Here is a 25,387-nt window from a genome sequence, read left to right on the forward strand (position 1 = left end):
TATTTAAAAGTCAACTACTTCGGAATAATTTGTCACATTTTCCATGTTGTAATAATTTATCTAAAAATATGCCTAGTTGTAATTTTCCCACTGAAAATTTTGTTAAAAATGTTAGTTTGTTGCAGGAAAATTTTACGTCTAGATTTTCTGATTTTAAAAGTAATTCAAAGGTGTTTGAACTTTTCCAAAATCCATTTGACATACCCGTCAATGATGTTGATGAGAATTTACAATTAGAGTTGGTAGATCTTCAATCTAATTATGCACTGAACACAATATTTAAAAATGAAAATCTAATTCAATTTTATTCAACATTATCTGAGTCAGATTATCCAAAAATTTTGCAAGAAGGTTATATGAATTTTCAGAAGTACATGTATATATGAGTAGACTTTTTCAAAAATGAAATATGAAAATCAAAAATATGATCACGTCTAACTGACCCGCATTTACATGACTTTTTTAAGAATTGGAACTAGTAATTTAATTACGAAACTAAGTAATAGTAATAGAGGTATGTGATGCAAGAAAACAAGTGTACAAGCTTATGTAGCATCAGCCAAAAAAAAAAATTCACACAACCATTCCCTCTAAAAGTTTGTCCAGTTCCTCTTTGAATTTATTTAAGCTATCAACTTCCACAACAACAGATGAAAGTTTGTTCCAGCAATTAACCGCCCACTGACTAAAGGCAAATTTCCGCACATCTATTCTACAACCGTCTTTCCTCAATTTATGCCCCCTTAGGTTCGTAATCTGAGCAAGTGGAAGAACCCCATCAGAATTCAGCATGCTCAACCCATTCAAGGCTTTTTACACCTCAATCAGATCACCACATGGGTGCCTAGTCTCCAGCCGCTGCAATTTGCAGAACTTAAGTCTCTCTTGGTAAGAGAATCCCTTCGTTCCCCTCACCAATTATGTTACCCTTCTCTGTACACGCTCATGCAAATTTACATCCTTCCTAAAATGAAGCCTCCAGACCTGTACACAGTACTCAAGGTGTGGCCTGATCATTGCCTTATACAAAGGGATAATCACCTCCTTTTCCCTGCTAGCAAAATTCCTGTATATCATTGACAATACCCCATGAACTGCTCTGGCAGCCTGTCTGCATTTCTCAGAAAACTTCATATCTGACTGCACAGTTACTCCCAGGTCTTTTTCATTTTCAACCACCCTAAGTGTAGTACCACACAGTTGGTACGTTCCTCTGGAGTTACTTCTACCCATATGTAGTACTTTTCATTTGTCAATGTTAACCTTCAGATGCCACTTCTCAGCCCATCTGCTCAAATTTTCTAGATCCTGTTGCAGTAGCATACTGCCATTACTGTCATCAACAACCCTGCCAACCTTTGTACCATCTGTAAACTTCAACACTAAGCCTGACATACCTTCATCAATATCATCGATAAATATACATAACAACAGTGGGCCCAACACTGAATCCTGTGAAACTCCACTAATAATAGTCCACAAAGAGCAGCTCCCATTAATTACCATTCTCTGTCTTCTCCCACTCAACCATCCTTTTATCCATTATAGCAATTTACCCTTAATACCATTCTGCTCCAATTTGTACAGTAGTCTTCCAAGTGCAACAGTGTCAAAAGCTTTCCCGAAATCGAAGTATATGACATCAAAATTATTTTTTGCATTCAGTTCCTTTGTAACCACCATCATAGTATCCAATCAAATTTGTCAGACAAGACTTTCCTTTAACAAACCCATGCTGTGTCTGAATTATTGCTGCAGTCTTGTCTATATGATCCTGCAATGCATCTTTAACCAGTGACTCCATTATTTTACCCAGAACAGAAGTTAAACTAACTGGTCTGTAATTACTGGTGTCACCCTTTGATCCCCCTTTGTGAATTAGGGATACATTTATGCATCTGCAGTCCATGGAAGCACACTATAGCCATAGCAGCTAATGCACCAATAAACAACCATACCACACACACACACACACACATCCAGTCCATGGGGACTTCCCCTGAGTCCAAGGATGCTCTCATAATTATGGCTAAGGGTGTGCATAGTTACTCTGCCACCTCCTTTAAGATAACTGGATAGATCCCATCCACCCCAGGTGCCTTTCTTATGTTTAACTTCAAAAATTTCTCATCCACTTTGCTCTCAGTTATTACAAAATCATTAAGCATCCTGTTACAATCTGATAAACGTCTGGCATTGTCATTCCTTAATAACTCCTCATATGTGAATGTAGATGCAAAATACTCATTCAGTTTGTCTGCTATCTGAGCAGTATCATCAATGATCCTGCTCAGACCATCGATAAAATCATCGGTAAAACCATCGATATCAAGTTGCACTCAACAACCATTTTTTTTCACACTCTACAACCAACTGATATTTCAAAACTTAGTCACACTCTACAACCACATTTAGCACATTAATTATAATTTTGTTGTATTACTAACTGTATTTTTGCAATTAGTACAATAAATAAGTAATAATTAATTTTGTTGTATTAGTGACTATTTTTTGATTAGTACAATAAATAAGTAATAATTAAAATTTGATAGAAACAAACTGGTATATTTTATATTATATATCCACAGATTTATTTTTGAACCTGTAGATATAGGTAGGTATGAATTTTGTTTCTCTGCATGACACAAAAGCGATGCAGAAATATAGTTTTCAGTAATTAGGAATTTACTGGGGTGCCCACACCATAATCTGCAATACCCCCTCCTATTGTTTAGTTGCTAGAGAGTCCCTGCACAGATTAGAGCTGTGCTTCAGGTCTTGTTGTAATATAAAATTTCTTCCACAAAGTCAAACTCTAGAGGATATTGCATTATGTTCAAGAATGTTTTTATAGTCTTCTTTTCTTAAAATTCATTCAATTTTGATAATGTCACCAACTCCAGAAAAACAGAAACACCCTAGATCATGATGGAACCACCCTGTGCTTTACTGTAGGCACTAAACAATGTGGCACCATTTTTTTTTTCAGTTGATTATCTCTATGCTTGGATCCAAAAATTTAAAATTTGGATTTATCTATCCATAGTACATTTTTCCACTCTTAAATTGTCCAGTGCTAATGTCTCTTAGCCCAAGCCAACCATATCTTTCAATTTTCCACTGCTACACAACCATGAAATCCTGCAGGTTTAAGACGAAGTTTTACAGTGGATGTAGACTTGGGAGTTTCTCTGTTCCTATCGAAATTAGCTCGGATTTCAGTGCTGTTAAGTCATTGATTATGTTTAGTAATCAATGTTATGGTCATATTTTGTACTTAAATTGTTACGTGCAGTCTTCCTGATCATGGTTTGTCCTTTAAACTGACAGTCTCCTTGAATCATCGAATGATAGTTTGTACTCCCTTAAATAAAACACCTAATTTTTGCCAATACTCTTCATAGTATAACTTTCTTTATACAGAGTTATAACAGCACTTCTTTTTTTCAACACTCGGTTCCTTATTTTTTGCAATGTTTATTGCAAAATGTAAAACTTACACCAAACACTCTTTCTGAATTATGCATGTTCGATTTTATAAGTTCCAAGTCTTGCTCCTCAATTTATATTATTACAAAACACTTCCGAATCATCTACAATTTTCTATAATATTAAAATAATACTTCCACTTTCTAGAATATTCTAGAATCATCTACAATGTTCTACAACATTCAGCACACATAGCACACGCTTCTTGATTAGACCGGGGTTCGAGCCCGTCACCACCAAATACGGAGGATGCGAAAAGGTCAGGGAATGACCACCGCATTTCCCGGAGCAATATGGCCTTAGTTGCTAATGCTCCTAAAAACCAAACAACAAACAAACAAACAACATTCAAGAATCTTCTACACCTTTCTGGAATATTGTAGAAATTTATTAAATATTATTAAGTTTTTTTGATTTTTATACATAATAGAAAATATTTTAATATAAACTGGTAAAGACATTTGGTATTATTTTAATAAAAACTTTGAAAATTAAGAAAAATGAAATGTGATTCCAAACTTTGAGACAGAAGTGTATCTGAGAAACTGAGTTGCAGATTTTGATAAGTATCATCAGATTTTACCAATTACTGAATCATTATATTTAAGAGCAGGTAACTTTGATATAGCATGGCTATATAATATTCTCGGTGTGGATCTCTAGTATTCAAAACCTATGTTACCAAAAATATTTGGATGTTAAGAGAAAATAACAAAACAAAACACAACAGGTCAGATTTTAATATTATGTAAGGCCTTCTTTAGTTTGCAATAAATTACATACTCATAATCTTCATGAACATTTTCCATGAAGTGTTCAATGAAAAAAACTTTGATTTAATAATAATGTTGCATCAATGGGTGTTTTGAGTAATTAAACAAAACTATAATTTAGAAATGAATACCAAATAACTACAAGCAATACTGAAACAACAGCCAACCTAACCTGCATTTTCTTTTACAGTGACAGTAAAACTATCAATCAGAATAATAATGCCAATCTAGAAGCATAAAACAAATTAAGTTTTTTAGAACTTTAATACAATTTTGAGCCACAGTAAAAGGTTTTAATGATGACCAAAATGTACAGCATTCTATTTTCTTACAAACTGTAAGACTCCATTGTTGTTGCTGTTGGTTGTTGCTGGGACTGAACAACTTGAAAAAACTCCATCCCCAACCTGACTGAGGCCTTTAAGAACACTCAAGTCTTGGACAGTATTTAAACCCAGACCTCTCCAAATGAGTGACAAGTGGCAATACCACTATAACATCAAAGAGGATCCATGAGATACCAACTGTAAAAAACCAATCAACCATAAACAAGTCATTCAAAATTCATTTCTTGTTTACACTCTGGCATAACCTACAAGTCAGAGGAGTTTACAATAAATCACTAATCATTAATCATATTTAGTAGTCACACAGGCTTGAACCATGGTCCATTCAAAGAACACGTCCTAATGCACTCTCATTCCTGACTACTTAGTTATGTTAGGCAAATTATTTATACTAGGGGTCTGCAAACCAGTTAATGAATGAATGTAATTTGAATCTTGACAAAAGATTTACTGCAATTTTGTATTCAGTAGGGATCAATCAAATAATAATTAAAAGATAAATTGGAAAAGCAAAAATGTATATTAACCCATTTGTTATCCTGTGGATACATTTCCGAAAATTTCTTTGTACACAGTATTACAAATCATATTGGTCTTCACAAGGTATTTGGCACCTGTTATTTATATTTTGCTAATGGCTACATTGAGACAAGCCATGCATAACTGACTATACCCAAAGATTAACTTATTCTGATCTTAGGGTATGGTTAGCAGTGGCCAATGCAATTTAATGTTTACCCCTAATATTTGTTGATTGCTATATTAAAACAGGAAACTGTTTTCTACCAAGAATAAAAGGTAAATTGTAGCTGTTCTTCAAATCCAATAGTATATAGGGAATGACAATGATGTTTCTAATCAGTTAAGAGTGATTTGTTGACTCCCAGAACAATAAACTGAGTACCGTTATAGATTCCATTGTTAATATCGATATTTTGTGTCAATAGTACAATAGACCTGTCTTCAATTTCAGTCTTTGTGTTGGGGAGCCAGAAAGCAAAAGAGAAACCAGGTATTCAGGTTGATAACACAACACGATTGTTATTGTCTGTTCCATCCTTAATTGGCTGTCAGCAAACAAGAAGAGCATTATGAAGCTATTATTAGTTTGCATTGCTGAAAGAATGCCTATGCCTCAACGTTATTATTTATTATTATTTTTTTTTTTTGCCAGTGCAGCAAAAGCCTGTGGCTTCCTTTGCACTATATGGTGAATACTATTACTATACTATTAGTAACTCATGCACTAAGAAAATTATGAAATAGGGAGATGAAAGCTTCCTGAGAAGATACCAGTATAGTACCTTTATTATTCCATTGGTAGTTGTGTGGTGATAATTTTGACACCCACTATTTTTTTCCAAGGTAATTTTTTACCCATTCTATAGATTGAAAATTCAAGAAGACTCTTTTGAAGAGGGAGAAAATGTGCCATTAAGTTGGCAGTATCCTTGTATATGACTTCAAGCAATTTTCAGTAGATAATTTTTTTTTTTTTTTTTGCAGGATATACAATAGGCATGACATTTAAAAAAATAATACAGGTGACCCCCCGCTTAACGCTGATAATTCATTCTGTAAAAACAGAGCGCTAAGTGAGCGCCGCATTCCCATAAGGTAACATATGTATTTGTGAGTTGCAGTCGGTGCCATAGGATATTTCCTAATCAATAATAAACGGTAGTGAAAAGATGCACAAATGTCGGTCAAAATATTTAATATTCAAATATTTGTACATATAAAATATTCTGCATTACATACGTATATAATTATGTGGTAACTACTTATGTATCAAAAGTAAACTTAAAATTCCAATTAAAATAATGAATTTAATTGATTTAAATTGATTTAATTTAATTGATGAATTTAATCATAAAAAATGTGTCGATTTTGGGGTGAACTTTGGCCCTCTTCCAAATAAACTAAAAGGGGTATTAATTTTAAATCCCCCGCAGTTTAATTACCACCGAACAATAAAGTCAACCGATCCTTCGCCGCTTTGAAACCTGGCATGTTTTTTCTTCTTTCAATATGAAACTTCATTTAGGCATTCGTTTCCACAAAAGTCCTGCTTCATCTATGTTAAAAACTTGTTGAGAAGTACGATTTAATACATAATATCCCTCTTCAATAATTTTACAAGTTCTTTTTTGGAAGTTTCGGCTCCTTCTGCACTTGCGGCTTCTTCCCTGGATTTTAAATCTATTCAACCAGCCCTTACTAGTTTTAAATGGTTCGACATTTTTTTTTTTAGGTGAGTTTTCTTCAGATCATCATATTGGCTAATCTCTTTCTCTCTTTTTTTTTTTTTTTAATAATATGTAACTTAACTGAATTCTGCATTGGATATTATCTTCAATAAAATTAGTTAAAGTCTTTCCATTTCAATCCTAATAGCCGGCCTAACACTAGTTGCTTGGCTAGCTATTAGGAACAGCTATCTTTCCCGCTGCTAAAATTAATTCTTTATTTTTTTTTATAATTGTTCTTACAGTTAAACTTGCAAGTCCTAAATTATGGCACACATCCGCTTGTCTTTGACCGGAATCAATTCGCTTCAAAACGTGTAATTTGATTTTCAAATTCAGTCTTTTTCTTACATTTGTAGTCTTCGTACTGCGCTCAGACGTTGTTGCTCTTTCATTCTTATCAGCCATTATTAACTCTTCGAAAATGTAACTGCGTTGGTTGCATTAATTATGATACAATGTTCAAGTAAACTGTCCGTTACGCACGATGTCTAATACTGTACTGTACTGAGTGATGACTAGACTTCGGATAAATGCATATAACGCAAATATTACAAGCAATATACTTGATAATTTTTTAAACTGTTGATCGCGGAACTACGTAACAAGTCACTGTACTGCAATTAAATTAGCGTGCGAGAAAATATCACTGAGTGTGGGAAAATTTCTCAAGTCGGCGTGGGAAACATTTTAATGCTGTTTTGCTATTCATTTTCAAGCTATCAACTCCATCAAATGAAACGATTTCGTTAAATATGCAAAAAATGCAATCTGTAAAAGAGCGTGATCTGTGACAGAGTTATAGTCAGATATGGGTTATAATATAAGAACAGCATTATAGCGAATCAGCGTAAAGCGAACCGCATTATAACGGGGGCCTGCTGTAATAATAAAAAAGTGCTCAAATGATTCATCCTGAATTGACAATCTAGTCACGCTATTTTAAATATTTCTGCAAGAAAAAATATCATAGATTTAGGTTGGGAGAGTTAGAGGCCATATAAAAAGCTCCTAAATAGCCATGTAATATCCCACAGCAATTGCATCCTCTGTAGAACTGATGTGAAATATGCATCCAGGCTGAAAGCTGCCACCGAGTACCTGTGAAAGAGAACATGTTATCTATGCTAATAACATGCTCAATTTTTCATTTATTTATCACATTAATAAGTAATATGATAAATAAATGGTTCAAGTGTTCTTAATTGACCAGCAAAATTCCTAAGCTTTAACTCAACAAGGCAAATCTTGAAATCATATTCATAAGAACTTTTTTCTTTATTAGTGATTAGCATTAACAGAGCACATGATGCAAGAAAGCAAGCTTATATATAGCATCAGCCAAAAAAAAAAAAAACACCCTTATTTAACCCATCCACTCGCTCCAGATGTTTGTCTAGTTCTACCTTGAATCTGTTTAAGCTGTCAACATCTACGACAGATGGAAGTTTGTTCCAGCAATCAACCACCCACTGGCTAAAGGCAAACTTCCACACATCTATCCTACAACTGCCTTTCCTCAATTTGAATGCCCTCTCGGGCAATTATTCTGAGCAAGAGGAAGTATCTCATCAGCAATGAGCATGCTCAAACCATTCAAGGCTTTATACACCTCAATCAGATCACCTCGCAGGTGCCTAGTCTCCAGACACTGTAATTTGCAAAACTTAAGCCTTTCTTCGTAAGAGCAACCCTTTGTTCCATTCACTAATCTTGTTGCCCTTCTCTGTACTCGTTCCAACAGTTCTACATCCTTCTTAAAATTAGGCCTCCAAACCTGTATACAGTACTCAAGGTGCGACCTGACAACTGCCTTATACAAGGGGATAAACACCTCCTTATCCCTGCTAGAAAAATTCCTGTATATTATTAACAAGACACCATGAGCTACCCTTGCAGACCATCTGCACTGCTCAGAAAACTTCATATCTGCCTGCACAATTACCCCCAGGTCCTTTTCTTTCTCTACCACGGTCAGTGTAGTACCACGGAGTTGATACATTACTCTGGGGTTACTGCTTCCCATATGCAGTACTTCACATATTAAACTTCAGTTGCCACCTCTCAGCCCATCTAGTTTCTGCTCAACTTTTCTAGATCCTGTTGCAGCAGCGTACTGTCATTAGTGTCGTTAACAACCCTGCCAACCTTTGTATCATCTGCAAACTTGAACATTAAGCTTGATATACCATCATCAGTATCATTTATAAATACAGAAAACAACAATGGACCCAACACTGAACCCTGAGGGACTTCACTAATAACATTAGTCCACGAAGAGCAGTGTCCATTGATTACAACTCTCTGTCTTTTCCCACACAACCATCCTTTTACCCATAGCAGCAATTTGCCTCCAAAGCCACACTGCTCCAATTTGTGCAGCAGTCTTCCATGTGCAATAGTATCAAAGGCCTTTCTAAGATCCAAATATATGATATCAAAGTTATTCTTTGCATCCAGTTCCTTTGTGACTACATCATAGTATCCAATCAAATTAGTCAGACAAGACTTCCCCTTAACAAATCCATGTTGTGTCCGAGCTATAAATGAAGTCTTGTCTAGATGATCCTGCAATACTTCTTTAACCAGTGACTCCATTAATTTCCCTGGAACAGAATTTAAACTAACAGGTCTGTAATTACCTGTATCTCCCCTCAATCCTCCTTTGTGGATTGGGGTCACATCTGCACATCTCCAGTCCATGGTACCTCCCCGGAGTCCAAGGAAGCTCTCATAATTATGGCTAAGTGTTTGCTTACTTCCTTTGCTGCCACCTTTCATATAACTGGAGAGATTCCATCCACCCCAGGTGCCTTTCTTATATTTATCTTCAACAATTTCTCCTCCACTTTACTCTGTTATTACAAGATTATCTAGCTTACTGCCAAAGTTTAATACCCCTCTGGTATTCCCTTCCCTGAATAACTTCCCATCTGTGAATGTAGATGCAAAATATTCATTCAGTTTGTTCGCCACCTGAGCAGGATCATCAACAGTTCAACCATTGATATCAAGTGGACCAATCTGATTCATCCCTTTCCTTCTAGAGTTTACATAAGTAAAGAACTCTTTGCTGTTTTTCTTTGCATCCTTTGCCAAAGATTTCTTGTAATCTGCCTTTGCCTGCCTAACCGCCTTTGTGACTTGGTTACAGACCAGTTTATATGTATCATAGGCTTCTGTGTCACTTGTTAATTTATTTATATGCATCCCATGCATTTTTTTTTCCCTGCCACATGTCTAATTAGTTCATCTGACATCCATTTAGGACTAAATTTTGAACAATATTTCTTAGTTGGTATGAAAAGCCTAGTAGCTTCCAAGATTAATTCTTTGAATGCTTCCCATTTTGAATTTGCTGCTGGCAACATCGTCAGTTGATCCCACCGTATAGAATTTAAATACCATTTCAGACCATTGTAGTCACCTTTACGAAAGCAAAAACCCTTCCCTTTACCCCTGATGGTAGTTACCTCTTTGAGTAAATCCAACTTCAGCACACTGCAATCACTGCCACCTAGTGATTCCTTTATCAGCTGCAGATTCTTAATGAATGAAGAATAACTACAGATAATCAAATAAAGAGTATTACTCCCTCTAGTTGCCTCCCGAACATGCTGCTGTAGAAAACAATCATCCAATAAATCCACAAAAGCCTTGCTAGTGTGTGAGTGATCTCCTAATAATGCTCCTAAAGTTTGGTAGGAGTATTCTGAATCAGCCTATATAAATATAAAATTTGCAGTATCAGATATATGTGTATATAAAAACCAAATATGGATAATATAATCAATATAACTGTCTTACCTCTTTCTTGGACCAAAACATCCTATAAGTCTTGAAACACCTGTAATTTTCTTAACTCATCTATTAGAAAGGGAAAAAAAAAAAGAAAAAACACATTAATGAATAACTCCTACAGCAGTAAAAATAGTATTAGTGTTAGCTACTATGTGGTATGCAAGCAAGCACTGCATAAAAAAAAATATTCATTATTAAAAAATTAACAAATATATAAATAATAAACTAAACTACCTATCTGACTCCCTCCTCACTTCACTGACTATTCATTTATTGATTATAAATAAACAGTCATTGAAGAAAAGTCAGTAATATTTTTGGCATACAATTCACAGCATCATATAAGAATAAACAATCCTTTAAGCCGCATATTAAACTTACAAGAGTTCTTTGGAATAATACAGAATGACAAGATATCAAGTCTATTAAAACTGAGTTACATTTTCAACAAAACCTTCATTGAGTCACAGAAGTTCAGCAATTAGTGAAGGAAAGATAACGTGATTGGTATTATTTTGATATTTAAAGAGAATGATTTCAAACACAATTTTTTTTCTTACGAGAACTACAAATCATTACATCATAATTACTGCTTTGTTAAATGCATCCCATTCTGAAACCTCTGCCAGTCCCTTGGTCAGGCACAACTCCTCTCGGCTAACTGAATGTCCAGGAAAGTAAGAGAAAGCAAAATGATCTCACAAAAGAGTAATCTCTGATTGGGCAAGCACAGAACACAAAACCAAATGCAAATATATAGAGAATTATGGGAAAAATACTTCTCAAGCAAATTTTAAAAAATGCAGGATAGAGATAAATTCAACAAAGTGGTCACAATACCATATATAAAAGGAACAGGAGAGAAAACCATGAGAATATGTAACAAATATGGATTAGATGTTGTATTTAAACAAATAAATAAAATAAGTCTCTCTCTCTCTCTCTCTTAGGTAAAAAAATAAATTTCCTTATCAGGATCTAGTTTTCCTACTCCACAGTGATGCCTATATCCTCCCACTATCCATGCACATATAAAAACATTTAACAAAGTTATTTCATTACTTCATTTGATTTACTCAGGGTAGGATGTTAACCACCAACAAATTCTACACAGTTTGTAAAAGAATTTAAATTGGATATATCTTTAAAACTTGAAAGCATATTGGGCTTGATGCCTACAATGATATGAAGGTTTGCAGGGTAGTTAATCATAGGAACCGGGGTATGCTATGGCAACAAGATCCAGACATATCAAGCAGATAGTCTGAGTAGTGGCAACTGAAGTTTAATATTGACAAATGCAAGGTATATCATATGGATAGCAGTAATCCCTGTTTAACATATCAACTGTTGTTGATATGTTAAACATAAGAAAGGCACCTGGGGTGGATGGGATCTATCCAGTTATATTAAAGGAGGCGGCAAAGCAACTAAGCAAACCCTTAGCCATAATTATGAGAGCATCCTTGGATTCAGGGGAGGTTCCCACGGACTGGAGATGTGCAAATGTATCCCCAATTCACAAAGGAGGTTCGAAGGGTGACACGAGTAATTACAGACCAGTTAGTTTAACTTCTGTTCCGGGTAAAATAATGGAGTCACTGGTTAAAGATGCATTGCAGGATCATCTAGACAAGACTGCAGCAATAATTCAGACACAGCATGGGTTTGTTAAGGGAAAGTCTTGTCTGACAAATTTGATTGGTTATTATGATGTGGTCACAAAGGAACTGGATGCAAAAAATAATTTTGATATCATATACTTGGATTTCAGGAAAGCTTTTGACACTGTTGCACATGGAAGACTACTGTACAAATTGGAGCAGAATGGTATTAAGGGTAAGTTGCTACAATGGATAAAAGGATGGTTAAGTGGGAGAAGACAGAGGGTGGTAATCAATGGGTGCTGCTCTTCGTGGACTAATGTTATTAGTGGAGTCCCACAGGGTTCGGTGTTGGGTCCACTGTTGTTTTGTATATTTATCAATGATATTGATGAAGGTATATCAGGCTTAATGTCGAAGTTTCAGATGACACGAAGGTTGGCAGGGTTGTTAATGACAGTCATGGCAGTGTGCTACTGCAACAGGATCTAGATAATTTGGGCAGATGGGCTAAGAAGTGGCAACTGAAGTTTAACCTTGACAAATGCAAAGTACTGCATATGGGTAGAAGTAACCCCAGAGAAACGTACCAACTGTGTGGTACTACACTTAAGGTGGTAGAAAATGAAAAAGACCTGGGAATAATTGTGCAGTCAGATATGAAGTTTTCTGAGCAATGCAGACAGGCTGATAGGGCAGGTCATGGGGTTTTGTCAATGATATATAGGAATTTTGCTAGCAGGGAAAAGGAGGTGATTGTCCCTCTGTATAAGGCAATGGTCAGGCCACGCCTTGAGTACTGCGTACAGGTCTGGAGGCCTCATTTTAGGAAGGATGTAGATTTGCTTGAGCGTGTACAGAGAAGAGCAACACGATTGGTGAGGGGAATGAAGGGATCCTCTTACCAAGAGAGGCTTAAGTTCTGCAAATTGCAGTGGCTGGAGACTAGGCACCTGCGTGGTGATCTGATTGAGGTCTATAAGGCCTTGAATGGGTTGAGCACGCTGAATTCTGATGGGATCCTCCCACTTGTTCAGAATACGAACCTACGGGAACATAAGTTCAAATTAAGAAAGGATAGATGTAGAATAGATGTGCGGAAATTTGCCTTTAGCCAGCGGGTGGTTAATTGCTGGAACAAACTTCCATCTGTCATTGTGGAAGTTGATAGGTTAAATAAATTTAAGGAGGAACTGGACAGGCATTTGGAGGGTATGGTGTGTTTTTTTTTTTTTTTTTTTTTGGCTGATGCTGCATAAGCTCCTACACTTGCTTTCTTGCATCAAGTGCCACTACTACTACTACTACTACTGTGTGGTACCACATTCAGGGTAGCAGAGAAAGAAACAGACCTGAGGATAACTGTGCAGTCATATGAAGTTCTGTGAACATGGCTGGTGGGGTTTTGTCAATGATATACAAGAATTTTTCCAGCAGGGAGGTGATTATTCCATTGCATAAGGCAATGGTTAGGCCACATCTTGAGTACTGCATACAGGTCTGGAATACTCATTTTAGGAAGCATGGATCTGTTGGAACACGTGCAGAGATGAACAAAATTAGTGATGGGGCAAAAGGGTGCTTTTATGAAAGACTTCAGTTCTGCAAATTGCAGATCTGTAGACAACATACCTGTAAGATCTGATTGAGATGTTTAAGGCTTTAAATGGATTGAGTAAGCTAAATGCTGATGGAATCATTCTTCTTTCTCAGACCATCCTACCATGAAATATTGTTCCCACATCTGGTGTGATGCCCCCAAAACCTCTCTCAAGCTTCTAGACTCCATTTAAAAGAGAGCAGTCAAGTAAATTAATGACCTGTCTCTTACAAAGTTTCTCCACCCTCTGTCTCATAGATGTTCTGTTTCTATTTCATGCCTTTTCTGTAGCTACTTCCATGGGCACTGTTCTTCTGAAATAGTAATTAAACTGTTCTCTTCCAAAAGCAGTCAACAACCATTCACTGTCCAGCTGCAAACTCACAGAACCTAGTTTTTTTCCTAATTCCTCATTTATACTTTCTGCTTGTATTCTTTGGAACAACCTTCTTTCTCATGTACATCTCAAAAATAACAACCTACAGAAAGTCAAATCTGATGTTAACAAGTATCTTTTCAACCTTTAAATCATGCACGGGACTAAGTATTACAAGTGCTAATACCTTTTGTATCTGCAGTTTTCATAGTAAAAAGGGGGAGGGGGGGGGGTTCCAGAGTACAGATGTTCAGTGAAAAGTGTACAAAGTCAATTTTAGAAAGCAAATCCAACTTGATAAATCTGAATTAATAAATATATATATTATTATGTGTTTTCAGCAAATTAGTTTTTTCTGTAAGTATGTTAAAGCTCTTCTCACAATGTCCATGTGAGTTTTTTTTTTTTACACTAAACATGCATTTCATTATTATTTTTTATTATTTTTTCACATTTAACATACATTTCATTTTTTTTTTTTTTACATTAAAACTGCAAAAGATCCTAGAATGGTGGTGATGATATGTGTTGTACCTTACATACAATAAATATCATCATTCTAATCTGCAGATTTTTTTTTTTACTTATTAATAACCTGAAATTTTTGTTAAATGAAGGAGCACAGTATAGAAATGTACACTTTTACTGGTATTGGAGGGAAATTTTAATTAAGCATTCAGCCTACTAACTTAGAACATACATTTCATATTCCTTTCCACAGGTGGAATGCTGAGTGCACATTGCCTGCATCATCTAGTAATTGTAAACAAAGAGATTTTCAGAAGGTCCCACCATATAAGGCTATGCTTTTTATGTCCTCACTTTTTTAGTATTCATAAGGAGAATCAAATGCTATTATAGATGTAAAAAAGGTAAAGTTTTCATGAAGCTACTAGTAACTACTTTTTTGTCAATATTAGTTCAGAAGCAATTTGATCGTTTTTAGGGGCCGCCATAGCCTAGTGGTCAGGCGCGCGGGTGCATAAGTACACGTGCCTTGAGTGACCGGGGTTCAAGCCCGTGACTGCTGAATATGGTGCTGTTTATTGTATTCTGTCTATCTTGTGAACTCCTCTGACCGTTTGGTCGTCCCGGAGTATAAACAGAAAATTTATTTATTTATATTTGGAATTGTGAATATCACATTCTGAGTTAAGGCTACATAACATGTTGTCTGCTGAAATTTTTAATGTGGCCCACCACTGCTGTTGTATTTGTAGTTGTAATTTTTAGAAGTACAAAACTAATTTTGTACTTTAATTTTCCTTGCAGTCTGAAAAGTCAATCTCGATCAAATTTGGACTGGCATTGACTTTTGAATAGCTCCCCCCACTCTAAGCCATCTTCTAATTCAACATTTCCCAAACTTTTTTAGTCATGAAACACTTTTCATCTCACAACATATTCACGGAACACTTATGAAACAAGTTTAGGGGGAGCCAAAGAACTGTTTGCTAATATTTTATTACATATGCCGCACTGTGCATCAGGAGCATCTTTATTTCCAACACATGTAAAGCTAAAATTCAAATAACTGTCATTGTACTTTTGTTTTGATATTTTATTAGTTGGTTCCTGTTTTTTCACTTCGGATTTTTGGGGGAAAAAAAGGCTGTGATTGTTCATCCTCACTTTGAAGTGTGACAATATTGTGTTCATTTTCATCGACCATAGTTGCACTACTACAAGTACTTGCTTCTCATTTTAAAGTTCTTTTTTCAACCACAAATCCACGGTCACATATTTTAATAATAATATTTCAAAATACTGATAATTATCAAACAAAATTTATACAAGAAGTTAATGGAGGCACTGGTTAAAGAAGCACTGCAGGATCATCTAGACAAGAATTCAGTTATAGCTCAGACGCAGCATGGTTTTGTTAAGGGCAGGTCTTGCCTGACCAATTTGATTGGATACTATGATGTAGTCACAAAAGAACTGGATGCAGGGAATAACTTTGATATTATATATTTGGATCTTAGAAAGGCTTTTGATACTGTTGCACATGGAAGACTGCTGCACAAATTGGAGCAGTGTGGCATTGGAGGCAAATTGCTGCTATGGATAAGGGGATGGTTGAGTGGCAGAAGACAGAGAGTGGTAATCAATGGACACTGCTCAACGTGGACTAATGTTATTAGTGGAGTTCCTCAAGGTTCAGTGTTGGGTCCGTTGTTGTTTTCGGTGTTTATGAATGATATTGATGATGGGATATCAAGTTTAATGTCCAAGTTTGCAGATGATACAAAGGTTGGCAGGGTCGTTAAGGACAATACTGACGCTATGCTGCTGCAACAGGATCTGGAAAGGTTGAACAGATGGGCTGAGAGGTGGCAAATGAGGTTTAACATCGACAAATGTAAAGTGCTGCATATGGGAAACAGTAACCCCAGAGCAACGTATCAACTCTGCGGTACTACACTGACAGTGGTGGAGAATGAAAAGGACCTGGGGGTAATTGTGCAGGCAGATATGAAGTTCTCTGAGCAGTGCAGACGAGCTGCAAGAGTAGCTCATGGTGTCTTGTCAATGATATACAGGAATTTTTCTAGCAGGGATAAGGAGGTGATTATTCCCTTGTATAAGGCAATGGTAAGGCCACATCTTGAGTACTGTATACAGGTCTGGAGGCCTCATTTCAAGAAGGATGTAGAGCTGCTGGAACGGGTACAGAGAAGGGCAACAAGATTAGTAAATGGAACAAAGGGTTGCTCTTACGAAGAAAGGCTTAAGTTTTGCAAATTACAGAGTTTGGAGACTAGGCACCGGCGAGGTGATCTGATAGAGGTGTATAAGGCTTTGAATGGTTTGAGCATGCTCAATGCCAATGGGATTCTTCATCTTTCTCAGAATAATCACCTCAGAGGGCATAAATTCAAATTGAGGAAGGACGGATGTCGGATAGATGTGCGGAAATTTGCCTTTGGCCAGCGGGTGGTTGGTTGGTGGAACCGACTTCCATCACTTGTTGTTGAAGTTGATAGCCTAAACAAATTTAAAGCTCAATTGGACAGGTATTTCGAACGAACGGAGGGGTGAAATGGGAGTGGGTTTTTTTTTTTTTTTTTTTTTGGCTGATGCTGAATAAGCTTGCTTTCTTGCATCATATGCCTCTGCTAATGCTAAATGCTAATGCTAATATTGGTTCGCTTCCTCCTCTCCTTCGACCCATGTACTCCAGGCTAAATCACATACGAATGGCATATTAGATCACCACATTGCTACTTTTTCATAGGTGTCCTTACCTCTAAGCATACTTCTCTATGCAAAGCCAGCCAAAATAAAGTGTTCTGCAGTCTATTTGATTATTAGTCTATGCCAGCATATTAATAACCAAAAAAAATTATGTTAAATATTATAATGATACAAAAGTGTTGTACACTACAAATACGCAAAATTTATTTATTTTATTATTATTTTTTTAATTATTAGTTACGATTTTTCACGGAATACTAGTGTTCCGCAGAACAGTTTGGGAAACCCTGTTCTAATTAATCTCTAAATCTACACAGATTTGAGATGCCACCAAAGAAACAGATATTAATTAAACTACTATGCATAAAATTAAAATATAATGGCAACAGGTTTTATTTATTTATTTTTATTTAAAATGATCAAGAATGATAATAAATAACTTTTTCTTCAAAGAATAAAAACAAATTAAATGAAGTTGGTGTCAGAGCAAAAACTCAAGTATACAATGATTTTAATTATTCATGTAAAAATATGCTTTTTTATTATTGAAATTAGATCTTTTGTTGGTTTTCAAGTGAAATTCTATTCGAATTTAATAAATAAAGTGCATTTTTCAACTAACTGTTATCAGATTAACATTTTTTATTAAAGTTTTATTTTAATTATTGTAAAATTACTTTAATTTTACATTGTAATGATTAAATTATGCTTAAATATTCATTACATGTTTTCTAATCCCAATTTTTTTAACCTACATAACAGCTGTTTGTTTTGTTTATGCACAAAACAACAAAGTAGTGCTACCATTTCTTTGAATTTAAGAATGTCATGTTCTGAATCAGGATTAGTAGTAGTGGCATGTGATGCAAGAAAGCAAGTGAATAAGCTTATGCAGCATCAGCCAAAAAGAAAAAAAAAAAAAAAAAAAAATCACACCATTCCCTCCAAATGCCTGTCCAGTTCCTCCTTAAATTTATTTAACCTATCAACTTCCACAACGACAGATGGAAGTTTGTTCCAGCAATTAATCACCCGCTGGCTAAAGGCAAATTTCCGCACATCTATTCTACATCTGTCTTTTCTTAATTTGAATTTATGCCCCCTTAGGTTAGTAATCTGAACAAGTGGAAGGATCCCATCAGAATTCAGCGTGCTCAACCCGTTCAAGGCCTTATACGCCTCAACCAGATCACCGTGCAGGTGCCTATTCTCCAGCCACTGCAATTTGCAGAACTTAAGCCTTTCTCGGTAAGAGGATCCCTTCATTCCCCTCACCAATCTTGTTGCCCTTCTCTGTACACACTCAAGCAAATCTACATCCTTCCTAAAATGAGGCCTCCAGACCTGTACGCAGTACTCAAGGCATGGCCTGACCATTGCCTTATACAGAGGGACAATTACCTCCTTTTCCCTGCTAGCAAAATTCCTATATATCATTGACAAAACCCCATGACCTGCCCTGGCAGCCTGTCTGCATTGCTCAGAAAATTTCATATCTGAGCAATGCAGACAGGCTGCCAGGGCAGGTCATGGGGTTTTGTTTATTTTCTACCACCTTAAGTGTAGTACCACACTGTTGGTACGTTTCTCTGGGGTTACTTCTACCCATATGCAGTACTTTGCATTTGTCAAGGTTAAACTTCAGTTGCCACTTCTTAGCCCATCTGCCCAAATTATCTAGATCCTGTTGCAGTAGTACACTGTCATTAAGAACCCTGCCATCTGCAAACTTCGACACTAAGCCTGATATACCTTCATCAATATCATTGATAAATATACAAAACAACAGAGGACCCAACACCGAACCCTGTGGGTCTCCACTAATAACCTTAGTCCACGAAGAGCAGCACCCATTAATTACCACCCTCTGTCTTCTCCCTCTCAACCATCCTTTTATCCATTGTAGCAACTTACCCTTAATACCATTCTGCTCCAATTTGTACAATAGTCTTCCATGAGCAACAGTGTCAAAAGCTTTCCTGAAATCCAAATATATGATATCAAAATTATTTTTTACATCCAGTTCCTTTGTAACCACGATTCTACTGTCATTTCTCCAGGTCATAAAACGTCAGTGAAAAAATTAAGTTTAAATTCTAATTTGAAGGAAATTTATATTATTATATGCATTTTAGAATAACTTACCATACTGTTTAATTGTATCATGTAGTTATATATATATGTTTTAAATTACAGCAAAGGTCTCAAACTGGAAATTGGAAATCCATGCTAGTAAATATTTATCACAAAAGTCTTGTAGCAATTTTTTGCTTAATAAATAACATTTAAAAATTAATATTTTAGTTGCAACGTAACCTAAAATATTTGAATTTTATGTGAAAAATATCAGATTTACCTTCACTACTCCCCCACCCCACAAATCATCTAGCAGCCACAGATTTTGAAAAATGGTAACTACCTACAAGATATAAGTGTACTGTCTTTAAATTTAGTATATTCCGTGAGCAGTTTGTCTATTTTTTTGGATAAAAATACAGAATGTTTAGAATTAAAAAAATCGTGCAATCCTCATCAGAAACCAACTAACCCACCAAAGAATTACAAAAAGACCAAAAAAATTCCTCGCTCTTCTTCCACAGTGATAAAAAGCTTAGATCCTGGTATTTGAACTAAAGTTATCATATGGAGTGCAAGAATAGCATCTACCAGATCTACCACTGTGTTTTACCCCAGAGGCTCATGATATGGCAACTCTAGTGCCTTACAAACTTAAATCTTAAGTTTTATAAACTTAAGATTTACCTTTTAAATTTATATTTGTACATTTAGTTTAATATGATAAAAAGTTATTCTTCAAAATGATTGAATCATAAGAAACTACCAAATTTTTTCACATGTAATCTAACGTTGGATAAATACTTGGCGATGTTTATGTTGATGTGGCAGCACATGGTACAGCAGCATTTTCATACCATTGCGTAGAAAACGGAAGAAATAAATTTTTTTAAAACAACTTATGAGAGTTATTGATAAACAAACTCTCAATTAACTACAAGTAATCATGAAAGACAAGGTTCCATCCCCAGCAGGGAAGAAAAACAAACTAAAAATAGTACTGAAAATTTAAAATAAAAAAAATAAATATATTTGAAAAAATATATTTATTCAAAGATATATATATATATATATATATATAATTAATAATAATAGGTTGTGGTGATAAAATAGAACTTTAAAAAAGAATGAAAAAAAAAATAATAATAATAATATATAATTATGGATCTGAGGCACTGCTAGTAATAGCAGAAATGCCCAGCAGCCATAATGAAATATAGGCAAATAGATTAGATAAGTGTACTTAATTTTACATTTCACTTATTTATTTTAGCATTTTAGTATTTTTTGGTTTTGGTTCTTATTTCTTTTTCATCTCTGTTGGATCGGCTATGATGTATACATTTACTCACTTTTTCTGTCTAGATTACATAACAGAAACCGAGGCCTTGCTTATTGCTGTTTTTCCTTTAGTTTTGGTTGCTGGCCCTTCATGATGTAGTTAAAATCTTAGGACCCACAGCATTAAGTACCATTTATATATTTTCATTTAATTTTTTTTAGGTAATCTGCTTTTTCAGGCACTTTTAATTTTTTCCTTTGTAGCTACACCCATCAGGTCAGCACTCCTACCGATACACTTTATCTATCTGCCTATATATATACTTGATGTGCTGAAAAGTAATTATATATACAGTCAATCCCCCTTGCCCTTCTCCGGAAAAATTTGCTTGTATTGACCAACTCTCACCACGAAAGCGTTTTGTTTCCATCTAAATGTGTCAATGAGGAAATTCTATTTACTTTAGATTCCTTTCGTTTCTTTTTTTTTTCTTTATTTTGTTTTTATGTAAGCATCACTCACCAGGTTAGCTTCGTTAAATATATAGATATAGTAAAAGGTATTATAACCAAACTTCAAACCATTTGACAGCAATATCAAATTTGATTTTGTAACTATACCTTTCGACCTACGAACAAGCAAAAATTGTTTACATTAAAGTGCTCCCGTAGTGTCTACACATTGTGCCTCCAACAGGATAACTAAAATTCTTTCTAAATGAATAAGACATAAAATTTTGATTGGAAAGCACTTTACAACCTAAAAATACCCCATGTTTAGAGGTAGCCAAGGCAGTTTCGAGCAGGAGAGGTACTTATCAACACAAGCGAAGGCGACCATGACGCGATATTGTGCGTTGTAGGCGTGGGCAAATCACCACCTTTGACCACTGCGTGCTGTCAAGAATAATTCCTACCCCTCAAATTAATTATTTCGGCTAAAAAAATTTTTAGAATTATCTAACTGCTGTTTCCATTTTAACTGATATAAACAGTAGCCTACACATTCTTCCATTTTCAATTTACTTTTGCACTTGAGGGAAATTAAAACTGAAAAAGAAATTTCTTTCAGTTAATACGGCAAAATTTCAAAAAAATATGTAAACCGAATCTCCTTATTGTTTAATTTAAAGGATGTGTTTAATTTCATTCCATAAATTAGTCTCCCCACCCCCACACCATTTTTTTTTTTTTTTTTTTTGAATTGCAGGTTCGAAAAATTTCCGATGGTTTCCACTGAAAAGATGAAAGGAAAGAAAGATATATATATAACTTATTGTTATTGTTATTATTATTATTGTTATTATTATTATTATTATTATTATTATTATTATTATTATTAGCTCTATGGTGAAAGGAAGCCTGAGGCTTAGGCTGCACCAGATAAAAAAAAAAAAAAAAAAAAAAAAAATTCCCAAATTACCCTGAGAGAGAGGGAGTTAAAAGTAGAAGGGAATCACCAAGAAAGAGAAGAATGATGATATCCAGCTCAGGACCCTGGGTGTGCCTAGCCCATACTCACGGGATATGAGCCCCTGGGGTTAATATTATAGATATATATTTACTTTTGCATTCTTTGCTGCAGCTTTGCGCAATTGTCATATTAAGGTTATTTTTATCTTCCCACTAGTTCTACAATTTTTAATTTATAAATATTATATCTTTATTATATATATATATATATATATATATACAGGGTGTCTCAACAATACACAGCATGACTTCAAGAATGAGTTCCTCATCCTCATATGTATAGACAATAAAAATATTTTATATCAACATAATTCCGGAAATGCTTGGGTCCCGAGTTATTAACTCGAATGTCTTATCTCCCGCAGGTCATTTCCTTCATCACAAGGTACTAACAGAATCTGGTGGTTTTCCATTCTGACAATGTACTCAAATCAGGAGCAAGTGGATATGCACTTTATGTGTAGTTTGGCGGACGACAATGCTCTGGAGGCTCGTCGTTTGTACCAGGAAAGGTTCCCAGAACGAAGATGTCCAGACAGGAAAACGTTTGAAGGTGTCCATTGCCGCCTTTGTGAACATGGGACCTTTAAACCTCGTGCTGCCGACAGAGGACGACCAAGATCTACGACTCCTGGAGTAGAGGAGGATATTTTGGATGTTGAGCATGCCACTTCTGGAATCAGCACACGCAGAATAGCAATGCAACTGTCTGTTCAACGTTCGACTATTTGGAGAGTGTTGCGAGAACACCAACTGTATCCTGGCAGAACATTACTCGCGCAGGGTAATCTGCTGGTGACAAGGCCTGTACCCGTTGCAGATGGTAAGGATACAGTTGGTAGCGCTTCTTGGAGAAGCGCTACCAATAGACAGTTGGATGTGGAGCTGTTGGAAACGATGGGAAGCCTGATCAATCAAAAAAAAAAAAGCCTGTAAGACTGGCGAAGTTCATGCTGGAAGGAAACAAGGTTAAGGTGCAAAGGAATCTCTCCGACTCGGTCGAAGTGAGGAGACGGCTGAGACACCAGGCCCCTTTGCACCTGTCCTTTCTAATTTGGTGTTGGAGAGGATTATGAGGAAAGTATCAGCCACCCCCAATGTGATTATATATAACAGACTCTACCAGCACTTTGCCTATAAAGATGATGTAGTGATGACTTCCAGAAGCCCACATATTCTGAGGACAGCTTTTGAAAAGTTTGAGAAAGCAGCATAAAGGGTTGGGTTGAAGGTTAATGAAAATAAGTACTCACATCTGGTGAGTATGGGCTTGGCACACCCATGATCCTGAGCTGGATATCATCATAATTCTCTTTCTTGGTGATTCTTCTCTCTCTCTCTCTCTCTCTCTCTCTCTCTCTCTCTCTCTCTCTCTCTCTCTCTCTCTCTCTCTCTTTCTCAGGGTAACTCGGAAATTTTTTTGGCTGGTGTACCATAAACCTCGGGCTTCCTTGCACTATACGGCTAATAATAATAATAATAATAATAATAATAATAATAATAATAATAATAATAATAATAATAATAATACGAAGTTTATGATTACAAGTAGAAAGGAAAGACAAATTACCCATCAGATCTGGCAACCAGCGAAGCATAGTTTCAAAAGTTTCAATAGCATTAGCATTAGCAAAGGCACATGATGCAAGATTATATACCACAAGCCGAAAAAAAAAAAAACCACCCGTATTTAACTCATTCACTCGCACCAAATGTTTGTTAAGTTCTACCTTGAATCAATTTAAGCTATCAACTTCTACAACAAAAAATCGAAGTTTCCTCCAGCAATCAACCACTCGCTGGCTAAAAGCAAACTTCTGCACATTTATCCTGTTCCTCAATTTGAATTTATGCCGTCTAAGGCGATTGTTCTGAGCAAGAGGAAGAATCCCACCACCATTGAGCATACTCAAACTATTCAAGGTTTATACAACTCAATCAGATCACCTCGCAGGTGCCTAGTCTCCAGACACTGTAATTTGCAAAACGTAAGCCTTTCTTCGTAAGAGAAATCCTTTGTTCCATTCACTAATCTTGTTGCCCTTCTCTGTACTCATTCCAACAGCTCTACATCCTTCTTAAAATGAGGCCTCCAGACCTGTATATAATAATGACCTCTTTATCCCTGCTAGAAAAATTCCTGTATATCATTGACAAGACACCATGAGCTACTCTTGCAGCCCGTCTGCACTGCTCAGAGAACTTCATATCTGCCTGCACAATTCCCCCAGGTCCTTTTCATTCTCTACCACTGTCAGTGTAGTACCACAGAGTTGATACGTTACTCTGGGATTACTGCTTCCCATATGTAGTACTTTATATTTGTCAATATTAAACTTAATTTTCCACCTCTCAACACATCTGCTCAACTTTTCTAGATTCTCTTACAGCAGCATAACGTCAGTAGTGTCCTTAACAACCCTGCCAACCTTCGTATCGTCTGCAAACTTGGACATCAAGCCTGATATACCATCATCAATATCATTTATAAATACAGAAAACAACAATGGACCCCACACTGAACCCTGAGGGACTCCATTAATAACATTAGTCCACGAAGAGCAGTGTCCATTGATTACCACTCTCTCTGTCTTCTCCCACCCAACCTTCCCTTTATCCATAGCAGCAATTTGCCTCCAATGCCATAATGCTCCAATTTGTGCAGCAGTCTTCCATGTGCAACAGTATCAAAAGCCTTTCTCAGATCCAAATATATGATATCAAAGTTATTCCCTGCATCCAGTTCTTTTGAGCCCACATCATAGTATCCAATCAAATTAGTCAGCCGAGACTTCCCCTTAACAAAACCATGCTGTGTCCCAGCTATAACTGGTCTTGTCTAGATGATCCTGCAGTGCTTCTTTAACCTGTGCCTCCATTAATTTCCCTGGAACAGAAGTTAAACTAACAGGTCTGTAATACCTGTGTCTCCCTTTAATCCTCCTTTGTGGATTTGGGTCACATTTGCAGTCCATGGAGACTACACCTGAGTCCAAGGAAGATCTCATAATTATGGCTAATGTTTGCTAACTTCCTTTTCCCCCTCCTTTAATATAAATGGATAGATTCCATCCACCCCAGGTGCCTTTCTTATGCTTATCTTCAACAATTTCTCTTCCA

The 25,387-nt window shown here is 36.0% G+C and overlaps 1 protein-coding gene across 1 annotated transcript in view; it reads right to left on the reverse strand.

The window, feature by feature from the left end:
- The window catches only part of Ctl1 (choline transporter-like protein 1), a 159,467-nt gene extending 137,762 nt beyond the window's left edge, over window positions 1-21,705 (reverse strand). Inside the window, exons 1-2 of the mRNA XM_090388702.1 lie at window positions 21,416-21,705; window positions 10,666-10,725 (exon numbers count right to left, since the gene is read on the reverse strand). Of these exons, the coding sequence (XP_090244828.1) occupies window positions 10,666-10,686 (21 nt within the window). The 5' untranslated portion in view covers window positions 10,687-10,725; window positions 21,416-21,705. The remainder of the gene's footprint in view (window positions 1-10,665; window positions 10,726-21,415) is intronic.
- Window positions 21,706-25,387: the final 3,682 nt, after the last annotated feature.

This window comes from Mastigoproctus giganteus, chromosome 14, assembly GCF_048544385.1.
Source record: "Mastigoproctus giganteus isolate SK-2022 chromosome 14, ASM4854438v1, whole genome shotgun sequence".
NCBI lineage: Eukaryota > Metazoa > Arthropoda > Arachnida > Uropygi > Thelyphonidae > Mastigoproctus > Mastigoproctus giganteus.